The sequence below is a fragment of the Ptychodera flava genome, chromosome 20 (assembly GCF_041260155.1).
Source record: "Ptychodera flava strain L36383 chromosome 20, AS_Pfla_20210202, whole genome shotgun sequence".
In the NCBI taxonomy this organism is placed as follows: Eukaryota; Metazoa; Hemichordata; class Enteropneusta; family Ptychoderidae; genus Ptychodera; species Ptychodera flava.
In genome coordinates, this window is record NC_091947.1 from 17,562,858 (window position 1) to 17,583,987 (window position 21,130).

Consider the following 21,130-nt stretch of genomic DNA (forward strand, 5'->3'; position numbering starts at 1 on the left):
TAACTCCCTTAGTTAATATTTTCTCCAAAGAATATGAAAATTGTATATTTGCAGCCATGATTTTGAAATATGACACCAGTAAATATTAAAATTTAATTTTTCATATTTTTTTTACATATTTGAATTTAATAATAATTGGATAGTCTTAATATTACCAAATTAGTTATAAATATGTTGACACCATTTATTGTAAGATTTGCGGCAGGATTTGTAAATAAAATTTGTTTTTATGATTTTACATGGGTTTATATATCAAAAATTATTAAAAATTCTTTCAAATTTCAAAATGTGATTTTTCAAAAAGTACTTCAAATACAGGAAAATTGTGCCATACAAATCTTATCTGTAACCTTGTTAATAGGCTGTAAAAATTCCATGTCCATATCTCATTTCAAAGTTGGATTAAATTGGTATACAATTATGTAGGAAAACTGTTATTCTGTCAAAAATGTTGAAAACAAGCCATATTTGCACCCCTCTTTTGAAGTCATAGAGCAGTTTTTTTGGTAATCTCACTTTTGACACCTCTTTGACACTCAAAGAATCTAAAAATGCATTTACAATAGCAGTCACTCACTCTGAATGCCAGCACCGCCTTGTCAAACTTTCCTGAAAAACAGCAAATAATGACTTTCCCTTTTCAAACATTTTATTAAAAGCTAGGGGACCTCTACCATAGTTAATTCACTAAGGACTCCCCAACTTCTTCTTATTTGGTCAGTTTTTCAGAAGTTTCAACAGGCTATAACTCTGCAATGCCTTTGTGCCCTAATGTCTAGTTTTTTTCATTCCACAGAGAATGTTGACTACTTTTATATTTTAAGTTTTATTGAAGTTTATAACTGATGCTCTAGCCTTTCCAACCACCTTAAAGGCTCTTTTTAGTGAGCAAAATGCTGCTACAATGACATGATTACAGAGAATTAATCATTTCCCATTGCAAACACACAAAAAATTGTGATCATAATCCACATAAAGTCTATTGATGCTAGCATGTGTGTTTATTTTCTAGATTGACAAAGAGGAAGTCACCCTGCGCCGTGTGATCGGTTCAAAGAAAGATCAGTACTTTTTAGACAAGAAAATGGTCACGTAAGTAATGTTGTTTTATGAATTCTTAATTTCCCAGAATATGTCCGTAGTTTAATAATAACCAGTAATTGATAAAAAAGTGTATGTGAACAGCTGAGAAGTTCACAAGGTTCTCAATTTGCTAAATGTAAGCTTTGTATATTTTTCGCCGTATTTCATCCACATATAACTACTTATGACACTGATTTTGCTCGTTTTTGTTTTCAGGAAAACAGACATCATGAACTTGTTGGAGAGTGCTGGCTTCTCCAGAAGTAATCCCTACTACATCGTCAAACAAGGAAAAGTGAGTGCAATTATTCTAACCTAGATGTGTACATTGTAGTTGTAGTTGAGTAGCACTCAAGTGGTAAACAGCAAACAAAGTAACAGCAGTAACATTTGGTTTTGATTTTTGTCATTGGCTGTAATTCACATTTGGTCTTTGGAGGCAAGGCAAATGATAGTAGTGATCATAAAATACGGCTAGTTTTCAATCGCATTCGAACCCACAACATACGGCATCAGTCGCCTAGCTAGAGGGCCACAGACAGAACCACTCGGCTAAATCTCCACTCCCTAAAAAAATTTTGCCGATGATTTTTTCCATTCATTTCATTTTACAGAAAATACTACAAAGACTCTTCACCATATCTTGTTTCACTTAGCTAGTTCACATCTCAAAATTGAAAGACTTAAAGTCTTGCCCAAACTTTCTCGAAGGAAATTTTAAACACTCGCCTTTCGAAATCAAGAATAAAATTCAAATTTGGTACTAATAAATTACCCAATATTTACAAACACTTGAAATTCAAAATGGCTACCGTTCCAGTGTTAACTCTGCGGAGAACAGTTAAATTTTCGCTTTTCAAAAAATTAGGACAGCAAAAACGTTATTTACTTCATGAGCTGCAAAAGGGGTCCCCAAAAGTGGTAGACCAAAAAGGTATTGTAAAAGTTTGAGAGTTTGAATATCTGTCCCCGAGGCACATTCTGCCATAAGGATACTAATTTACCTCTGAAATTTTTCAAAAGATTGAGAAAAAAGAAGATAAGCCTTGCATAGGACAAACGTTTTTTAAACACTGGATACAATTGTCCATTTTTCTGTAGATTAACCAGATGGCGACAGCACCTGACTCTCAACGACTGAAATTATTACGTGAAGTTGCAGGAACAAGAGTGTACGATGAAAGAAAATCAGAAAGTCATCAGATTCTCAAAGAAACAGGTATGTGTTCATTTTAGGGTACAAACTGACAAGTCCTTCTCATGATGATTCTTTACTTACCATGTTGAAACAGGACAATGTTTTGTAACAGTGATTTAGTCCTCCCAAAAACAAAGAAAATTTAATTTTAATCGTGCTGTTATTGTTTAACCCTCTTTCTACCAGGCTCCATAGACAAATCATAGAAATAAGTAAAACTTGGGAGAAAGAGGATTAATGTAGTTCCATAAGATTTTAAACATGTTTTCTTCAAAACACATGAAATTTATCTATAGAGCATCTATAGGTTGCTCCTGAATTATCAAAAAGAAAAAAAACGGTATCCTAGCCATTTCAGCAATAAATTCTTCCAGTATCCTAAATACCTGTTGTCACCTTGCCATTGAAGTGGCTGTGAAGTGGTTATGAAATCTCTGAAAACTAGCAAGCTAACACATTGTATTTTGGATGACTTTTCAGAGGGCAAGCGAGACAAGATAGAAGATTTGCTCAAGTACATTGAAGAGAGACTGCAGACTTTGGAAGAAGAAAAAGAGGAATTGAAACAGTATCAGAAATGGGACAAGATGAGAAGGTGAGAGGTCAAACATAAGAAACAATCAGACCAGTCGAAAGAAGTCGTCAAATATCAATTTAACATCAGGAGTTAGGAACATCTAGGAAAACCATTTTAGTTTCACATGCTTTAGTGAATACACCTTTTGGCATACTCTTCTGAGTATTAGCCCCTTGTGTGGCTACATGAAACTGCAGTTATACTGGGGGAGGGCCTTATACTCGAGCAACCCATATTATAGGCAGTAAATGTTGAATTTATGCTGATTTGTGCATAATTATTGAAAACCACTTGAAGTTTCAATAATCCCCTTACATCCAGAGACATTGTAAACGACAGGAAAATTACAGACAGAATTTATATTCTCGTGATCTCATGAACTCTCATTCCACTAGAAAACTTCATTTTCATCGTGGTGACAGTTACAGGGGTGACATTGCTATACCTACCATTATTATTCTGTCTTTCAGATCTTTGGAGTATACAATTCACAACAATGAGCTGACTGACACTAGAAAGAAATTGGATGGTGTAAGTGTTACATTCTCTTTCTAGGTTGAAAAATTAGACAAAACTGCAATAATAAATGCCAAATGAGCTTTTCTGAAAAAATCTGGTGAATTTATTTGATTGTGTTCATTATTTAAATGAGAAAGAAAAGGGATCATTTTTGCAAACACAGGCTGGAATGTTATCTGCAAAGCTTAGCAGTGTTGAATAAATTGTGAAATGTTAAGAATCTAGTCATGCACATATTCAAACTGCTTCATGCCAAAGGTACATGTAGCAGACAGTTTCAAAAGCTACATTATACACACTTTAATTGAAAGATTAGTATAATCTTCTTCAGTTCTGAACACTATGTATTCCAGCACCAATGATTGAATTTTTAATTCCCAATTTGAAATTCACATTTTTACTTTGCAGTTGACTGAAAGAAGAGAAAACAGCGGTGAGCGTTCCAAACAGCTAAGAGATTTATTTGAGGCAGCTGCTCAAAAGACAAAGGTAATATCTTTTGATATATATATTACTTATTTTGAAGAACACTGTATACCATAAAAGTAATGAAGAGCTCTGTGTGAAAACAATTAATCTTGTGTCATTTCTACTCTTGTCATTTTCTACAATGATAAAAGAAGAAAACAGAATTTGTGTGTTTCACCACAGAGAATACACCTCCTATATATAATTATAAAGCTGGTGCCTTAAAATAATGTTTGTCACAAAATACAGCGGAGCTGTTGTCTAAAACATGTAGCGTAGTGGACAATACCTAAAGAGCACAATGTTCAAGGACAGAAATCCAAGTATGTTGTGAGTGACCTTATTGTTACACACCTTTTTTAGTCGAATTTTACTAGAAAAGTCAAATTATATTGTTTTGAGATTCCCCTGTTGTACACTGCGTCATTCAATTGCATGTAGGCTAGGAACACATTCAACAAATCTGCTCAGTACAGGGCTCGCGTTCGAAATTTTATTTTCACGGCAGTGCACGCAAAGCCCTAAAAAAATTTGCGTGAATACCAATTTCAATTACGTGCAACAAAGTAACAATAGACAAACTGGCTTGGCAGGTAAGTAACCACTTTAATGCGTACATTGAACTGTCTAGTGACGCTAATGCTTTAAACAATGTGGCGAATAAAATACTTTGTACCTTGGAAGGGGTTGTGTTGAATTTTTTTTTTTCAAAAACACAATGGTATACACTGCAGTACCCGACTACATTTTCGCATATCGCCCACTGAAAAAAAACGATCGCGAATGTAACCCGGCCTAGATCCTTTTGTTATGTATAAAGACAACTACGTGAATAACATTTACATACATTATGAAGTTGACACGTGCTCACGCTACTATATTGTTGTTTGCTTGGAGAAGATGAAAGTGCGGTTGCAAACTTCAAATCAAGAATTTAATACGTATTTTGTTTCATCAACAAGAAATATAAACACAAGTCACTGGGAAAAGTTCAGACCTATGAGAATGTTCATCATCATAGTTTAGGATCTCTCCTTGATTTTGGTGTACGCTGAGCTGCCTCTGAAAACCTACAGAAGCAGCTAGGCGTACACCGAAACCAAGGAGAGACCCTAGAGTATCATCATCGTCCGGTGACCGCCTTTGAACTCGACTCAAGCTTCTGCCTTCGTTTTTGAGCCAAAAAAATTTCTCGCGCACGGCGGAAGTCGAACACTGCCATATCTGGCCCCTCTATCGATACACGCATCAGAGTCTGAAGCCTTCCTTCCCCTATGCAGCTTCTGAATTTTGATTTTATTCTGTTCTGGCACGAGAAGCCACGTTCACATTCGACGCTCGTTATCGGAATGCACACCGCAATTTCCGCGAGGGATGCGAAGTCGGGAAATGTTGCTCTGTGATTCATAATAAGTTCCTCACAGAAATCGGGCAATAGCAGTTGACGATATCCGTTCGCGAGATATTTAAACTGCAGAAAGTCAGCTCTCAGTAGTGCCACATCGAAAAGCCCGTTCTGGTGTCCGAAGTGGTTCACAATCGTCTCCAGGGCCGCCGTACCGAAATTTGCGATCTCTCTCTGTGCAGCTGGAAGACGCTGGGGATTGAATATGATGTCGAATGCGGACAAGACATCAAGGGCATTGATGGGAAATCGGGTATTTAAGTTGTCGATGAGTTTGTTCAGGAAGTCGGTGACAGCACGATCAAATTGAGCTTGACGTTGATCGTGTGACTGAAGGACTTCGACGTCGCGAAAGCGTGCACGTTCTCCGTCGAAATGTTGGATGTTTGCCTTGAAGTCGGTTACGCGAACAAGTAGATCGTTATTATCACGTATCGCCGTCAAACTATCGATGGCTGATAAGACCATCACTCGTGGAACGGAAAGATCTAGGTTTTGAGTTTGAAATGTCTTGCTAACTCGCGTAATGGTTGGAAGCACATCCAATAATAGTTTGGTAATTGCAACGAACGAATATTCCTTCACTTTCGTGAGTATTCCATGGGCTTTGGCATTGGTAGTTGCGTCATTCTCGAGAGTTAGGCATATAGCTGGCCAACATTTATCAATCGCTTTCACTGCTGACTCAAGCGATAGCCATCTCACGGGAGTTGGCTTTTTAAGTGTTACGTTTGTACTTTCAACCACATCCTGGAGCGCTCGGAGACGTTCGTATCGTTGAGCTGAGGCGTCAAAGTAGTGAAAAACTTGGTTTACAGTTTCCTGATATCGTTCGATTAGTGTTACTGAAGCCGCGGCTTGAGAACTGACAAGGGCGAGTCGATGGGCCACGCAGTGAATGTGTATGGTGTGGAATATCAACTTTCAGCCTAACTCCGACGCCACTCCGCTGCCCTGTCATTACGGCTGCCCCATCGCTGCCAAGTCCGACTAGTTTGTTGATAGGAATGTCGTTGTCCTGAAAGTACTGAATGACCGCGTTGTATATGGTCTCTGCTTTGCCGTCAGGGACATTAATATTCCCGGCAAACCGAGTCCGTGCCCTTCCATCAATGACCAGCTTTAGATACAGATCCAGCTTCTTGTACACGGCGATGTCAATGCTTTCGTCGAGTTGCAAACCGATAACTCGACTGCGTGTGATGTCCGCGGCAATTTCCTCGCGTATTACGCTGTCGATAGCATCCTGCATGTCTGACACACAATCATGATGCGTATAGATGTTTGCATCAACTACAGACGGACACTCATTCAACTTTTGCAAAGTCAATAAACTTGGAATAATCGAGATGGCATTTCCTCTTTCATCAGCCAATATGCGCTTCGTAACTGAACAATCAAAGTCTCCTCGCTGGCTTTATTGGCATTGCTTACCGCGGTCACGAAATTCCGTTTCATGGCAAGTTCTTTCACTGCATCAGCATGGTCTTTACTTTCGCTATGGTTGATAAGAGCTGATCGCTGATAGTTGTCGCAACCTATGGTGAATCTATTTTTCTTCTTGCCACGGACACAAATCCTGCACAGCATTTTGGGGGTAGCCGACGATGCATCGCTAAGCGTGAGCCAGTTAAATTGTCGTTCCCAATCTCGCTGATAGCGTTTCGTGCGTATCTTGTGTGGAACATCACTGGTTCCTTCGGTAACTTCATCGTGCTTGATGTTACTAGACTGGCTCTCACTCACAGCACTATCCTCAGTGGTCTTTTTTGCCGTCTGTGACGTTTAGCGACGTGTAATTCAAAGAGCGATAGCTGTCTGCCTGCCATGATTTATAGTCGTTGTTTACTCTAGGGTTCAAAACGTGTTCGATAAAGTCGCCACATTTTTTCAAAATTGAAACATTTTATTTTGAGAATTTGCATGAGAATGGAAAACGGGATGGTTGCATTGAGTGGCGTCTATTGTTTTGGTTATCACGTACCATGGCGCCTGGAGGATGTTCATTTAGCTCAGGCAGCGCGAAATTTTCCGTCACTATAGGTTACTGCACCTACATTATCGTGGGCAGGCGCAGTGTCTATGTCACTGGTAGCGCTATGCGTTTGTATACCGGTTATCAGATTTTTGCGTGCCGGTCACGCAACGGTGACCAAATATTTGCGTGCACAGAGCATATTTTTGCGTGAAAACGCAAGAAATAGACGTGAACGCGAGCCCTGTCAGTATACAGAACGAAAATTCAACCCACAAGAGCGATTCAAGAGATTGTAGCAGCGTAATTTTACATAAATTCACAGGTTTCATTCATTGTGTGATTTAGATGTATTTTTCTGACAAACAGTCAGTGAACTTGCCTTGTTTTCCCAGTGTTTACATAAAACATCAGGTCAAAAGTTCAAACAGCATCCAATGACACCAAAAGTTAATTGTACTCTGCATCCTCTCACACCAAAACTTACTGTACAATGAAACTCCATAGCTTACAGTTGTAGGTGTATAATGGTAATTGCATCGTTGACATTTTCATTAGTCCTCGCAGACGTAGTCCAGCGGGGACTTATAGATTGGGTCCCATCCGTCCATCCATCAGCAGCTGATTCTCCGTCACCCCTGAGCCAATTTTTTTCAAACTGGGTGCAAGGATAAAGTACTGTGGCATACATATGCATGTCAATTTATTTTGCGGTATGGCCACCGGGCAGCCATTTAGTTGTGAATTTTTCATGTTTTTGAACCATAACTCAACTATCCCTGAACCGATTTTGTTCAATGTTGGTACACAGATAAAGTACTATAGCATTTATATGCACGTCAATTTATTTCACAATACGATCCAATATGGCCGCCGTGTCATCAGTGATGACTTATTTCAATGTATGATGGAACCATCTGATTATTTGCATAAATATATCCATACAGGAAATCCATAAAGAACTTCGAGATATCAAGAGTAGAGTTCAAGCCATAACAGAGGAAAAGGACCAGATGAACAATGAAAGACAGGATTTGCTGAAAAAGAGAGCCAAGCTAGAACTCGATGTCAAAGACCTGCAGGAAGAGGTCCGTGGAGACAAAGATTCAAAGGTAAGTCACTGCATCAATGTAAAGAAAGATAAGACAAGCAGACCGATTTGCATGGCTACTTGCCATTGAACTTGCAAGTTTGGATAGCAGAATTCAAAGATCAGTGATAATATCACTTTTGTTTCTTTGTTTTACAGACCATCATTGAAAATCAGCTGGAAAAATTAGACTCTGAAATTCATAAGAAACAAAGTGAGCTGGATGGTATCCTGCCACAATTTGAAGAATTACAGAAAAGAGAGGAACGCTGTACTGCCAGGTAAGTTGTACATGACGATGTCTATGGTGAGTGCTGGTTTACTGAGGTGTAATAATATAATATACTTAGAGTAGTAGCAACCCCTGATTGTGTACCAAGTTAGGCCTTATTCTCTCAGCTTGTTTACTTGTAAAAAATTTAATATGAATGCTCATTCTTTTCAAAATCTGCCATTATAAAACCACATTTACATATTGTCAAATGTTTTTGTTCATATTAACTAGAACCGCCATTTTCACTTGTAGACAAATACAGCCTTTGAAATTAACGATATATGTCTTTTTTGATCAAAATTTCAGACTTGCCATGTGTGAACAGAGGAGGACAGAACTTTTTGCCAAGCAAGGCCGTAAGAATCAATTCCGTACACGGGAACAGAGAGATGATTGGATTAGAAAAGAACTTAAGTCTCTCAACAAGTCCATCAGGGATAAAGATAATCAGGTATGTACATATATCTTGAGCCAGAGGTGCATCAAAACATTATTTTGATAAATATCTGTTGTTAAACACCTTTTGAAAAGCTGAAGATATGTACTTTGTGTGCATTATGAAGCCACTTGGTTACAACAAAAGTGGGCTCATCATTGGAGCATGACAAAGTTGTCATTATTTCTTTTGACATTAACCAGTTACCATTTCTAAATATGGAAGAAGTTACCGTTATCTGTTTGACCACATTTTACATGAGCATCATCAAGATGAAAAACAAGCATCGGTCAAAAATGTTCAAAAAAAGAATGCTGTGCATGAAATAATCTAATGTGCATAATAAGGAAAATGAAAAATATTTTGGCACTGTAGATATAGGAAGTTATAGAATCTGATAGAATTACTCCACTTCACATGTCATTCTATTATTGTTTCGCTTGGACTTAGTCATGTGGAATATTGAAGAAAGTGATAAAATATGGTTTGAGAGACTTACTCATGTGGTATATTGAACAAAATGATAAAATATTATTTAAGAGACTCTTGTGTGGTCAATGAGGTGATCTTGACTGCTGTGGACATATCTGAGTTTTGTGCACGTTGTTTCTACACATAACAAATTGTAGTGCAAAGGTTTCATGGAGCATGTGCACGACCCCGGTCATAGGATGGCACGTATTTCCAGCTGAATTAGACAACATTATAGTTGAATTACAGTATAAGTTCACACGACTAGCTACAAACAATGTTGTTTCCGTTAGAAATTATTTGAAAGCAATGTTAATATAGGGCAATCAGAAAATGGAGCAATTCCCATCGGCAACTCTCTGCCTACAACTGCATTCTATACGATGAGTACTATTTCTATGCACAAAAGTCTATGTTCAGTGTTATAAAATTAACAACACATTATAGTACTGGCAAGATGGCAACAGTCTTGCATGACCACAGACCAGTTGTAGCAAAGAAAAAACATAGGGCGCTTCTTCAAGTGCCAGTAACTCGAAGTTTTGATGATTTTTCTTTATTTTTATTTTGTATGTCAATTGCAAGTTCTTGTTCTATTCCCCAAAGCATGTCAAAACATCCAACATTTTGCTAGTCAACATAGTGTCTGCATGTGTAAAATGCACTGTTAATGTAAACATCTGAATTCTATTCCGGACCAGAATTCAGTTATCAACAATAACAATGCAGTCTGTACATGTACAGGCAAAGTTGACAAGCTTAATACTTTGTGTCTCAACATGCTTTGGTGAGTAGAACAAGAAATTATGGTTAACATTAAAACCAGTGAAAAACATCCAAAAGTAGTATTACTGGCTTTTTAAATTGTTTTGTGGATTGCCAGGTGTCTGTGGCAGTGATCCAATGCATTTATGTCTACGATTTTGAAACTTTTTTGCCCCTCCGGATTTGCAGATTGCCAGGCTGCAAGAGGACATAGCCGCTGATTACAAAAAGAATGAAGAGTTGGAGGCCAAAATGCAGAAATTAAACATGGACATCGAGCAGATGAAAGACAATGTGGAAGACATGAACAAAAAACATTACGAAATGAAGAAGAAAAAAGATGATCTTCAAAATGAAAGAAAGTAAGTTCATATCATTTTGGCCACCAAAGATCCATAGATTTTGGTCAAAACATGGGAGAGTGTCCTCCGCAGTCACAAATCGTCATGTTATTCAAATGATGATTTCATATAGTCAATGATGATTAAGTATTACCTGTTGTAATGTGTATGCTTTTGAGTGTGAGTGTTGTGTCCGTTGCTATGGGTGCAAAGAGAATGACAGATCTTTCTATTGTTGCCAAAAAGTTGGCAAATATCCAATTTTATCTTATGATGTAATATGATTTGGTTTCTTCCACCAGCATGCTATGGAGACAGGAGAACACCTTACAACAGGAAATCAGCACGACTAAGGAAGAGCTGCATAAGAAGGAACAAAATTTGAGGTCAATGATTGGAAAGGTAAGAAAAACTAAGAAATATCTGAGATATTCAAATTCACCCACATGCAGGGTCCATACGCTCCTGGAAAGTCTGTGAAAGTCCTGGAAAAATGAAAGTTAGTCTGTGAAAGTCCTGGAAAATTGATAATTCCCCCCACAATTCTCGAAATGACAAGATGATCAGTAATGATTTATAAAAAAAATATGTCAAATGAAATTTCACAAGGTCAAGGGTCACTCAGAATAATGATAGTCCTTTGACCATTTCACAGCCGTACTTTGGTAAGCCAAAAACAAGGTGGTTTGACCTATACATGTAAGGAATCACTGTTCAAAAGAATGTCACATTATAAAAATATTTTTGCATTCATTTGTGAAATATGCCATGTTGGGCTTCAAAATGAGTGATTATAGGGTGTGCTAGCTTTGTCAAATCTTCAAGAAGCTTTGTGATAATGCAACTTGTTATGCGTTGACGTTGAATGTTTTTCCAACCACAGGCAGTGTTGAATGGCATTGACAGTGTGAGGAGAGTCTTGGATACATTCCGTCGTAAGAAGATCAACCAAGACGTCCTCAATGGTTACTATGGTCTGATGATTGAAAATTTCACCATCCCACCCAAGTTCAACACCTGTGTTGAGGTCACTGCCGGGAACAGGTGAGTGTTTCAGTCTTCTCACCAGAGGGTTTTAGTGTACAAGGGCTCATACCCTATCATTTTTGCCGATATCCTATTACTTTGCCCGATACATTATCTTCCCTTTCACTAGACTGAAAGATCCATTGCTCAAGTGCGCTCTCTACGCTCCCCCTCTTACATAGAGATGCGATGACTGCCATTTGCAGAGTTAACAATATGATCCTGATCTCAGAGTGAGATAGAGTGAATGAGTTATGTGCATTTATTTGCTTTTCTCAGAAATCACTCAAAAAGAGTTTATTTCATTCCCTGCCATTCATTTCAGATTGTTCCATCACATTGTTGCCACTGATCTCATTGCAACTAAACTGCTGACAGAAATGAACCGACAGCAAATGGCTGGTGAAGTAAACTTCATGCCGCTCAACAAACTCAACATCAGAGACACTTTCTATCCAGAGTCACCAGTAAGTACAATACTCATGGATTGTGAATGAGTCTACAGAGTTGTACAGCTCATGCCAGTTCACCAAGGCTTCCCCCAGTATTGTGAAATTTTCTCAGTTCAAAGTGTATAGCACAAATATATAACCCATGGACTAGCATTCCCTGTAGATGATAGATGACGTCATTTTTTGTAGACTTTAGACTCGTGTGTGATAGCTACAACTTCACTGAATATTAAAGCAGAATTCACATAATATTGAATCCAGCATGAATTGTAACACCTTTTTAGTTAGAGGAATCTAGAAAAATGACCATGCTTCCATTTTATCCAATTTCATACTATTTTTTGATGATTTTTTATTGATTTTATCCAGGATGCCCTTCCTATGATCAGTAAGCTGGAGTACGATGGTACCTTTGACATGGCGTTCAAACATGTCTTTGGTAAAACCTTGGTCTGCCGTAGTATGGAAGTTTCATCCCAGTTTGCCAGGACCCAGGGTCTAGACTGTGTTACCTTGGAAGGTAATGCTGATTTCTTTCTAAAACTTGAGAACGTGTATCTGCCAGTGCTTTAAACATTCTGCATAGAATAAGATAAGAAGTCACGTAGATTGGAAGCCAATTTCAGGGTTGCTTTGTCAAGAAAACAAAGGAGGATTTCTCATTTCACAGCTCGTTTCTGACTGGTATCAGGAACATTGGTAATTTGTTTGGAAATACTATTAAACACCTGCTACCCTTCTGGTGTGATTGCTCTGGTCTACCTCAAGCACATAAGTAAAGCCTACCACTCCTCACAAAAACTTTGCTAAATGATAAGTTGAATGAATGTGACATTTTCAAGAAAAACAAAGTCTAAAAGTTAACCCATTAAAGTAGTATGCGCCTCAAAAGTGAAAGACTTAAACTTTTGCTCAAACGTTCCTTAATGAAACTTTCAACCGTTCTCTTACCAAATCGACAATAAAAATCGGGGGTCACCACGCAAAGTTTGGAACTAGCAAAACAAATTACCAACTATATTGCGATATTTGACATTCAAAATGGCCGCCATCCCTGTTTTAACTCTATGGAGGAAAAATAAATTTTGGATTTTCAAAAAACTAAGAAGGTAAAAGTTTTTCTTTCTCAAAGAGCTTTAAAATGAGCCCCCACAAATAGTAGATCAAAAAAGAATTATAGAAATTTGAGAGTCCAAATATCTGTCCCCGGGGCATGTTCTACCTTAATCTGCATATTTAATGGATTCAGAAGAAAGGTAATCTTTTTATGTGGGGAAGAGAGAGAGTGAATATCAACAACAAAGGTCGTCACTCAAAGGTAATTTCTAGAATGACATAACTCATGGGTCATAAAAGAGGTCAGATCTAACAAAGTGTACTTGCATACAGGTGATCAAGTAAGCAGACGTGGAGCCTTGACTGGTGGTTACTATGACACTAGGAAGTCACGCATAGAGATGCAGCGTGGCATGATAGACCTGAGAGAGAGGGCTGAACAGCAGGAGAAGACTTACGAAGAGCACAGGGAGAAATTACAGAAAATAGAGGTTGAAATTACGTCCATCATGAGTGATATGCAGAAGTTAGAAACCAAAAACAGGAAGAACAAGTGAGTAGAATATCACTGTTGATGAAGATACAGTTGTTGGCATTGGACTTGGTTGTATGGGACCAATATGACCCAATACACAGTGTCAGATAGACATAGGAGCATGTCAAAGGTCAAACAAGGGTTACTGACCTCAAGATTTGAAAATTAATGTTGTAGCTACTTTGATTTGAAGAAATTTAATGTTCTGGAAGAAATGAATTATTTATAGACAGGAAAAGTTACTGATATACAAACATAGGGACCTTATATATCCCTGTAAGGAAAGCTTTATTGTGTTTATTGTAATGGAATACAGGTCACAAATCATTGAATTATCCAGTAAAATCCAGTTTGTCATCATTGCAAATGAAAAGAACATTTGGCAGTATAACAATAAGTAGAGATTATATGGATGTTCAGTTCTATTTTCAGCACTTGAATCATTAGTCCTGACACCAAACTTTTCATGTTCTTCCAAAACCCAGGGACATCTTTGAACAGATGAGGAGTGACCTGCGCATCCAGAGGGAGGAGAGCCAGGTCATCCAGAGGTCACTCCAACCCAAGGAGAGGAGGTTGAACAGCTTGAAGAGCAACTTGGAAGCCATGAAGAGTACGGCACAGTCGCTGGAAGAGGAGATGGGAACGGACCTTCTCTCACAACTCAGTGTCAATGAACAGAAGGAAGTGGACAAGCTGAACGATGAGATTAAGGAGATCACTCAACAGAACAAAGATACCATGAATCAGAGGATTAGAGTAAGTTGATACCATACCAGTGGTTTTGGACAAGTTTTGAAAGATGGGTTCATGATTGTTGAAACATTTTGTTCTACACCAGTGATCATTTCTGCTGTCCTGACAAGACCTCTTTGACTTTGTAAGCCCCATGAAGATTGCTCCTAACACTGTGAGCTGAGACAGCTCTCAGGGTTGTCTCCAGTACTGACTTGGCCAAAAAGGAACTTCATAACCCTTTTATCGTATTTGGCTATAATCATCCTGTTGACAACAGAAATGTACAAGCATAATGTGATAAAAGTGTTCAACAGTACATGAAACTTGCGTTATTTTCAGAAGCACTGTATCATTGCTTTTCTTTCTCAAAATAATTGTATGTAATGAGCTTTGATTCAAAGTAATCTCTTCTTTATTTGCGTCCCATTGAACATCCACAGCTTGAAGGTCAAAAGAATAAACTTGAAAATCTGCTTTCAAATAATCTCATGCGAAAACGAGAACGTCTCCTTCAGGTAAGTGTCTTCTATCCACTCCTTGATGTGTGTAACATCAAATGTGTCAATAGATTAACTTTGATAAATATCTTTCTTTTGCTATTTTCATTATTTTTCTACCCAAAATCCCATGCGTAGAATGTTACTATCCCGGACAAGGGATTTGTGATATATACTGCAATTTTTTTGTTGGTATGTTGCTCCCATAGCCATATGTATATATGGCAATGGAAGCTATTCTTATAGGCTAGGGAAATGTCTGTATGTCTGTATGTCCTGTATGTCTGTGTGTCTGTATGTCTGTATGTCTGTATGTCTGTATGTCTGTCCGTCAACATCAAAAACTCCAAAACCGCTGTACATTTCATCTTGATATTTGGTGTGTACATGGATGATGGGCTGTAGATGAGATTTTGTTCAAATGAAGTTGTCATTGCCAAAAATATGCAATTAAGTGAAAAAATGTAAAAACAGTCAAAATTGAAAAAACTCAATAACCACTGAGCAGATTACATGAAAAATTAGCATGTAAGTACTTTGGGCTGACATGAAATGATTGTGCACATCTTGGTCAGTATCTTGGACTTGCTATTTTTCATGATTTTTTTGTAATTTTCTCCCATTTTTTGGTCAAAAAATCTCCTGCTCTGAAACCACAAGTCCGATTGATTTGAAACTTGGTATGGAAGTGCATAGGAGTGACCTTTCCCAAATTTGGGCAAATCGTGGTGAAATTTGCATATTTTTAGTTTACACGTCCATAGACTCCCATGTATAAGGCAGATCTCCATAGACTCCCATGTATAAGGCCACGAAAAATAAAAATTTAGTTTCTCATCGTATTCATATTGCAAAAAGGATGCAGTGACACAATTTTTAGTCCCCACTGATGAAGTCCAGTGAGCTTATAGATTGGGTCATGTCCATCCGTGAGTCCATCCGTGAGTCCATCCGTTCACGCAGATATCTCGGATATTTTGACAAAATGTCATGTGACCTTGATGACCTTTGATCTCAAATGTACATATTTGTCCATAACTCAGTAACCACAAGTGCTACCACCCTTCATATATGGTATGATGGGACAGCTTATGACGCCACATATTGTACCTCATTAATTATGCACATATCTAATTTTGAGCGAGCCAATAGAGCTAGAGGTCTGATTTTTGGTATATAGGGATAACTTGGCAAAACAATTTTTTTGACAAAATGTCACGTGACCTCGGTGACCTTTGACCTCAAATATACATATTTGTCCATAACTCAGTAACCACAAGTGCTACAGCCTTCATGTATGGTATGATGGGACACCTTATGACGCCACATATTGTACCTCATTAATTATGTGCATATCTAATTTTGAGCGAGCCAATAGAGCTAGAGGTCTGATTTTTGGTATATAGGGATAACTTAGCAATACAATTTTTTTGACAAAATGTCACGTGACCTCGGTGACCTTTGACCTCAAATATACATATTTGTCCATAACTCAGTAACCACAAGTGCTACAGCCTTCATGTATGGTATGATGGGACACCTTATGACGCCACATATTGTACCTCATTAATTATGCTCATATCTAATTTTGAGCGAGCCAATAGAGCTAGAGGTCTGATTTTTGGTATATAGGGATAACTTAGCAATACAATTTTTTTTGACAAAATGTCACGTGACCTCAGTGACCTTTGACCTCAAATATACATATTTGTCCATAACTCGGTAACCACAAGTGCTACAACCTTCATGTTTTGTATGATTGGACACCTTATGACGCCACATACTGTACCTCAATAATTATGCGCACATCTCATTCTGAGCGAGCCAATAGAGCTGGATGTCTGATTTTTGGTATATAGGGATAACTATAGGAGAGAAATTTTTTGACCAAATGTCATGTGACCTCGATGACCTTTTACCTAAAATATATGTTTATGTCAATAAATAAGTAACCACAAGTGCTATGTCCTTTGTATTTAGTAGGATGGGAGACCTTATGACAACACACGCTTTACCTCATTAATTATGTACACATCTAATTCTGGGCAAGCGAATAGAGCTAGAGATCTGATTTTTTGGCATATAGGGATTAATTAGCAATATAATTTTTTTTTCAAAATGTCATGTGACCTCGATGACCTTTGACCTTGATTATACATATATATGCATATTTCAGTAACCACAAGTTCTATCCCCTCCAATCTTGATAGGATATTAGACCTTAAGATGTCACATCTTGTACCTCATTTATAATGCGCATATGTATTTCTTGGCTGGCCAATATATTGCTAGAGGTCTGATCTTTTTTTCCCGATTTAGAACCATAACTTAGACATGCCTCATGTGTTTCAAATTGGGAACAACGACATAGACCTATGTGCCCATAGATCTCAACATATACACTCCAGTGATACTTCTTAATGACCACATTTTCCTGCCCCATCAAGACTAATACTCCTATTACAAGTGGGGACTATGTCATTGTAAATGACTTGTTGAGTTAATGGTTGTATCACAGTATTCGATATATCTAATTCTGTATTTTTTCCATTTTATATTCTAAATAATTACATTAAACATATTTCACTGTCTCCAGTACATTTCATTTAAGTATTTTCACTTCATGCACTTTATCCCTTTCACACATGTTCAAATATCTGACCAGAGAACAAACACTAAATAGTCCAGGATGGGAGCTACAGTGTCATTGACGCAATTTTTTTGTTGGTAGGATCTGCAAGACATCTCGGCTGAGGACAAAAGACAGAAGTTGGACACAGCTACAATTGATCTGCACACTGTGTGTACCAGTATAGAAGACAACAAGAGTAGATTAGATGGTAAATTTGGAAACTCTTCCTTGCATGAACAATAGAGTTTTTACAGTATTTACATTTTGTTTGTTCTGTAGAATTTGCAGCCAGAAATCTGTTTTTTCCTCAATTTTACTGTTTTAACAATAATGGCAGAGTTGACTATTGATCATTTACATTTTCAACAACAGCAATATGACATCTCTTTCATTCTTTGTTCCAATAATAAGATCATGAATTCCTTGAGTTTTTGACATTTCAGGAAATCAATTTTTTTTCCACCTTTCAGAAATCGATGGATCACTGGAAGAGATGAACAGTGAGAAGCAAGAGCTGCTCCATTCCTTGGACGAATGGAAAAACCAAGAGAAGGATTACCAGGACAGAATTCAGGATGACACCAAGGAACTGGAAAGAATGACCAATAAACAAAGTCTTTTGTTGAAAAAGGTATACAAAATTTCGTATAGTCACTGGGCACATTAAAATAATCATTGATGTTTCCTACACCAGCAGCAGGATGTTTCGATAGCATTGCTTGATGATATCTTTATTCTTAATGTAGCTTTCAATGAAACGGGCACTTGCTTCAGATATCATCAAGTTTTTGTGCTTTTTTTGTTCCTGAAAAAACAGAAGCTATTCTTAGATTGGAGGATTCTGTCCTCCGAATGAAATGGTACAGTTTTTCGATTTTAAACACACAAATTAGTATGGAAAGTAGTCTTTCGCCAATTGCCCCTGTATCGTAGCAGTAAATCCAAAGGCTGTTTAGGGCTATAAAGGTAGACTCTGTGTAAATATAACCATGTCACATTTATCATGAATTTATTATAAGTTGTATGTGAATTGAATTTCTCAAAAAACCTGGCATTTTGCACTATAGTGAAAAGTTAACGAAAGAAAGTTTTGTTTAGTACTCAACATAAATGTTCATCAAAGTAACTATTTTTGAGTACAGCTGTAAAGAAAAGTAACACTTTTTGTTGCCTTTCTCCTGAGGAGGAAATGCCAAATATCATTTGAATTTTGAAATTTTCACTTCACCCTTTCACTGCCAATCTTTTGTTAGACCTTGTTGTCTCTTACAGCACAGGTTGAACTCTACAAATGAAAACTCTTAAGTGATTCGGCCAATGAGATTATCATACAGTGCTTACTTTTACAACTGTTTTCAAATATCTCATCGCCTTTTTTTGACATCCCACTCCAGAAAGAAGAATGTATGCGTAAGATCCGTGAGCTCGGCTCCCTACCCAGCGATGCCTTTGAGAAGTACAACAATTTGTCCTTGAAGCAGTTATTTAAGAAACTTGAACAGTGTAATGCGGAGCTCAAGAAGTACAGCCACGTGAACAAGAAAGCCCTGGACCAGTTTGTCAACTTCTCTGATCAGAAAGAAAAACTCATCAAACGTAAAGAAGAATTAGATAAAGGCCATGAGGTGGGTAGGAAGTCTTTACACAGCTCATCTGAAAGACAAGAGGAATGTGGTTCAGTTTCTTTGATAAATTTCTTCTCTGTAACAACCCTTTCCATGTTGTCTGGTTCATATTTTTACGGGTATAATGAGGTAATATCTTTAATATTGTACCTTTATCAATACCATCAAAGTTTGTGACCTCGTCCCCTAGAATATATCTGATAATGTATCCGATTATCCAGCATTGTGGCCCTAGATGTTTTCTGCATCTACATATTCACTAGCATTGCCAAAACTGTAAAGTAATAGCAATAATGTACCCCCTTCCGGCTCATGATCGACTCAAACAAAGTTTGCACTCCATAATGAACTCAGCTTAACCTTGTACATTATGTTGCGCAAAGTTTACTTTTGTCCATTATGGGCCGAGAGTGCGTACGTTATTGCTTAAATATACACCCATTATAATCAAACAACTCATGACAGAGAATATAGAACAGTGTCTAATTTTCAAAAGTGGTGGCATGGTCATCTGATTGAACAGCAGGTGTCTTGAGATGTCATGATGCATTATGCTAATCAGTATCTTATGCTAATGAGCCTCAGAGTTTCATTTGAGAGTGTTCACACCAGACCATGACAGCAAGATGTTAGTATGCAGTCAACGCTACCTATGACGGGCTAGCATGCCTACCCATCCCCTTACATGTGACTGTTTCCTCTTCCAACGCCATTTTCAACAGGCAATCACACAACTGATGAACGTATTGGAGCACAGGAAGTATGAGGCCATCCAGCTGACATTCAAACAAGTGTCCAAATACTTCAGTGAAGTCTTTCAGTATTTGGTGCCAGGAGGCCACGCCACTCTAGTCATGAAGAAAGGGGACATTGACCAGTCCTCACAGGAGGTTAGTTGTGTCTTCCATGAAATGTTTATTTTTGTTGTCAGATTTGTCAACCGCCATCTCCTACCTGATAAGGTCCTTCATCTTCAATGAAATTTCCATGTAATTTGCTGCAATTCTTGAGATCCATGCAAAATTCTTGGTAAGCCAGTAATCAATTGTTATCATTCCATGATACTGCCGTGTCAATGCTCTCGTGCAATATGAAAAGACTTTTCTGTTCAGGAGTGTTTTCTTGTACATAAAAATTCCAATGTACATGGAAATTACCGAGCGACAAATAGACCTAGAAATCACAGATATATCAAACACCTTCAGGGTGCACTGCTTATTGTAAAACAGACTTCAGAATCTTTTCATATTGCACTGTAGCTGTGACTCAGTGTGTGCCGTCCAACTCCTGATACTTTTTGGCCAATTTAGCTGTTATGAACAGAAAGGGAGGGAGGTGTGATTACTGTTAACCAGAAACTACCAAGCAGATCTCACAGTTGATGATATGTCACATTCATTCTACTGTCACAAAAATGCTGAGCGTCAGTGTCTGATCTGATGTTCCTAAAAATATCTGTTGGTGTTAATAAAATGACTATAGTCTTTTCAGGTTCTGTACATTTCTGGAAAGTCGTGAATTTTTAAAGCCTCGTTGAACATCCTTGAAAAGTCCTTGAAAATGTGATATAAAATGATTAGAGTGATATCTTATAAAAATAATATCTGATAAACGGTATTTCAGACCTACAAAGGTCCTTGTAAATTGCTGGAAAATTCCTTGAAAGTCCTTGAATTTGATGTGACTTGAAGTGTATGGACCGTGTCTTTAGTCTTCAGCATCCATCCCACCATCTCAAATAACAAACAAAATAGGATGAAATTTCGGGTGATCTTTCATGTCATCAAAGTTGTAGACTACTGTGTTGTCATGTCTATCATTGTACAGAGCAGAGAAAAATTGAAATTCCCACCTATGTTTTGTATTGCAGTCTGACAATGAATCCACCGGTACAGTAGGTACCCCACTGGTAGAACAGTTCACAGGAGTGGGAATCAAGGTAGGTGTTGGTGGACTTGTTTGTCCCG

General features: G+C 37.8%; 1 protein-coding gene across 1 annotated transcript in view; it reads left to right on the forward strand.

Moving 5' to 3' along the window:
• Nucleotides 1-21,130, forward strand: part of LOC139120185 (structural maintenance of chromosomes protein 3-like) — a 33,912-nt gene that overhangs the window by 9,320 nt on the left and 3,462 nt on the right. Inside the window, exons 5-26 of the mRNA XM_070684345.1 lie at nt 1,013-1,092; nt 1,300-1,378; nt 2,185-2,302; nt 2,762-2,876; nt 3,329-3,389; nt 3,786-3,866; nt 8,173-8,337; nt 8,475-8,596; nt 8,896-9,040; nt 10,451-10,623; nt 10,905-11,004; nt 11,486-11,646; nt 11,954-12,095; nt 12,450-12,600; nt 13,470-13,689; nt 14,157-14,430; nt 14,850-14,924; nt 17,638-17,746; nt 18,009-18,169; nt 18,933-19,163; nt 19,886-20,053; nt 21,034-21,102. Coding sequence (XP_070540446.1) covers nt 1,013-1,092; nt 1,300-1,378; nt 2,185-2,302; nt 2,762-2,876; nt 3,329-3,389; nt 3,786-3,866; nt 8,173-8,337; nt 8,475-8,596; nt 8,896-9,040; nt 10,451-10,623; nt 10,905-11,004; nt 11,486-11,646; nt 11,954-12,095; nt 12,450-12,600; nt 13,470-13,689; nt 14,157-14,430; nt 14,850-14,924; nt 17,638-17,746; nt 18,009-18,169; nt 18,933-19,163; nt 19,886-20,053; nt 21,034-21,102 — 3,000 coding nt within the window. The remainder of the gene's footprint in view (nt 1-1,012; nt 1,093-1,299; nt 1,379-2,184; nt 2,303-2,761; nt 2,877-3,328; nt 3,390-3,785; nt 3,867-8,172; nt 8,338-8,474; nt 8,597-8,895; nt 9,041-10,450; nt 10,624-10,904; nt 11,005-11,485; nt 11,647-11,953; nt 12,096-12,449; nt 12,601-13,469; nt 13,690-14,156; nt 14,431-14,849; nt 14,925-17,637; nt 17,747-18,008; nt 18,170-18,932; nt 19,164-19,885; nt 20,054-21,033; nt 21,103-21,130) is intronic.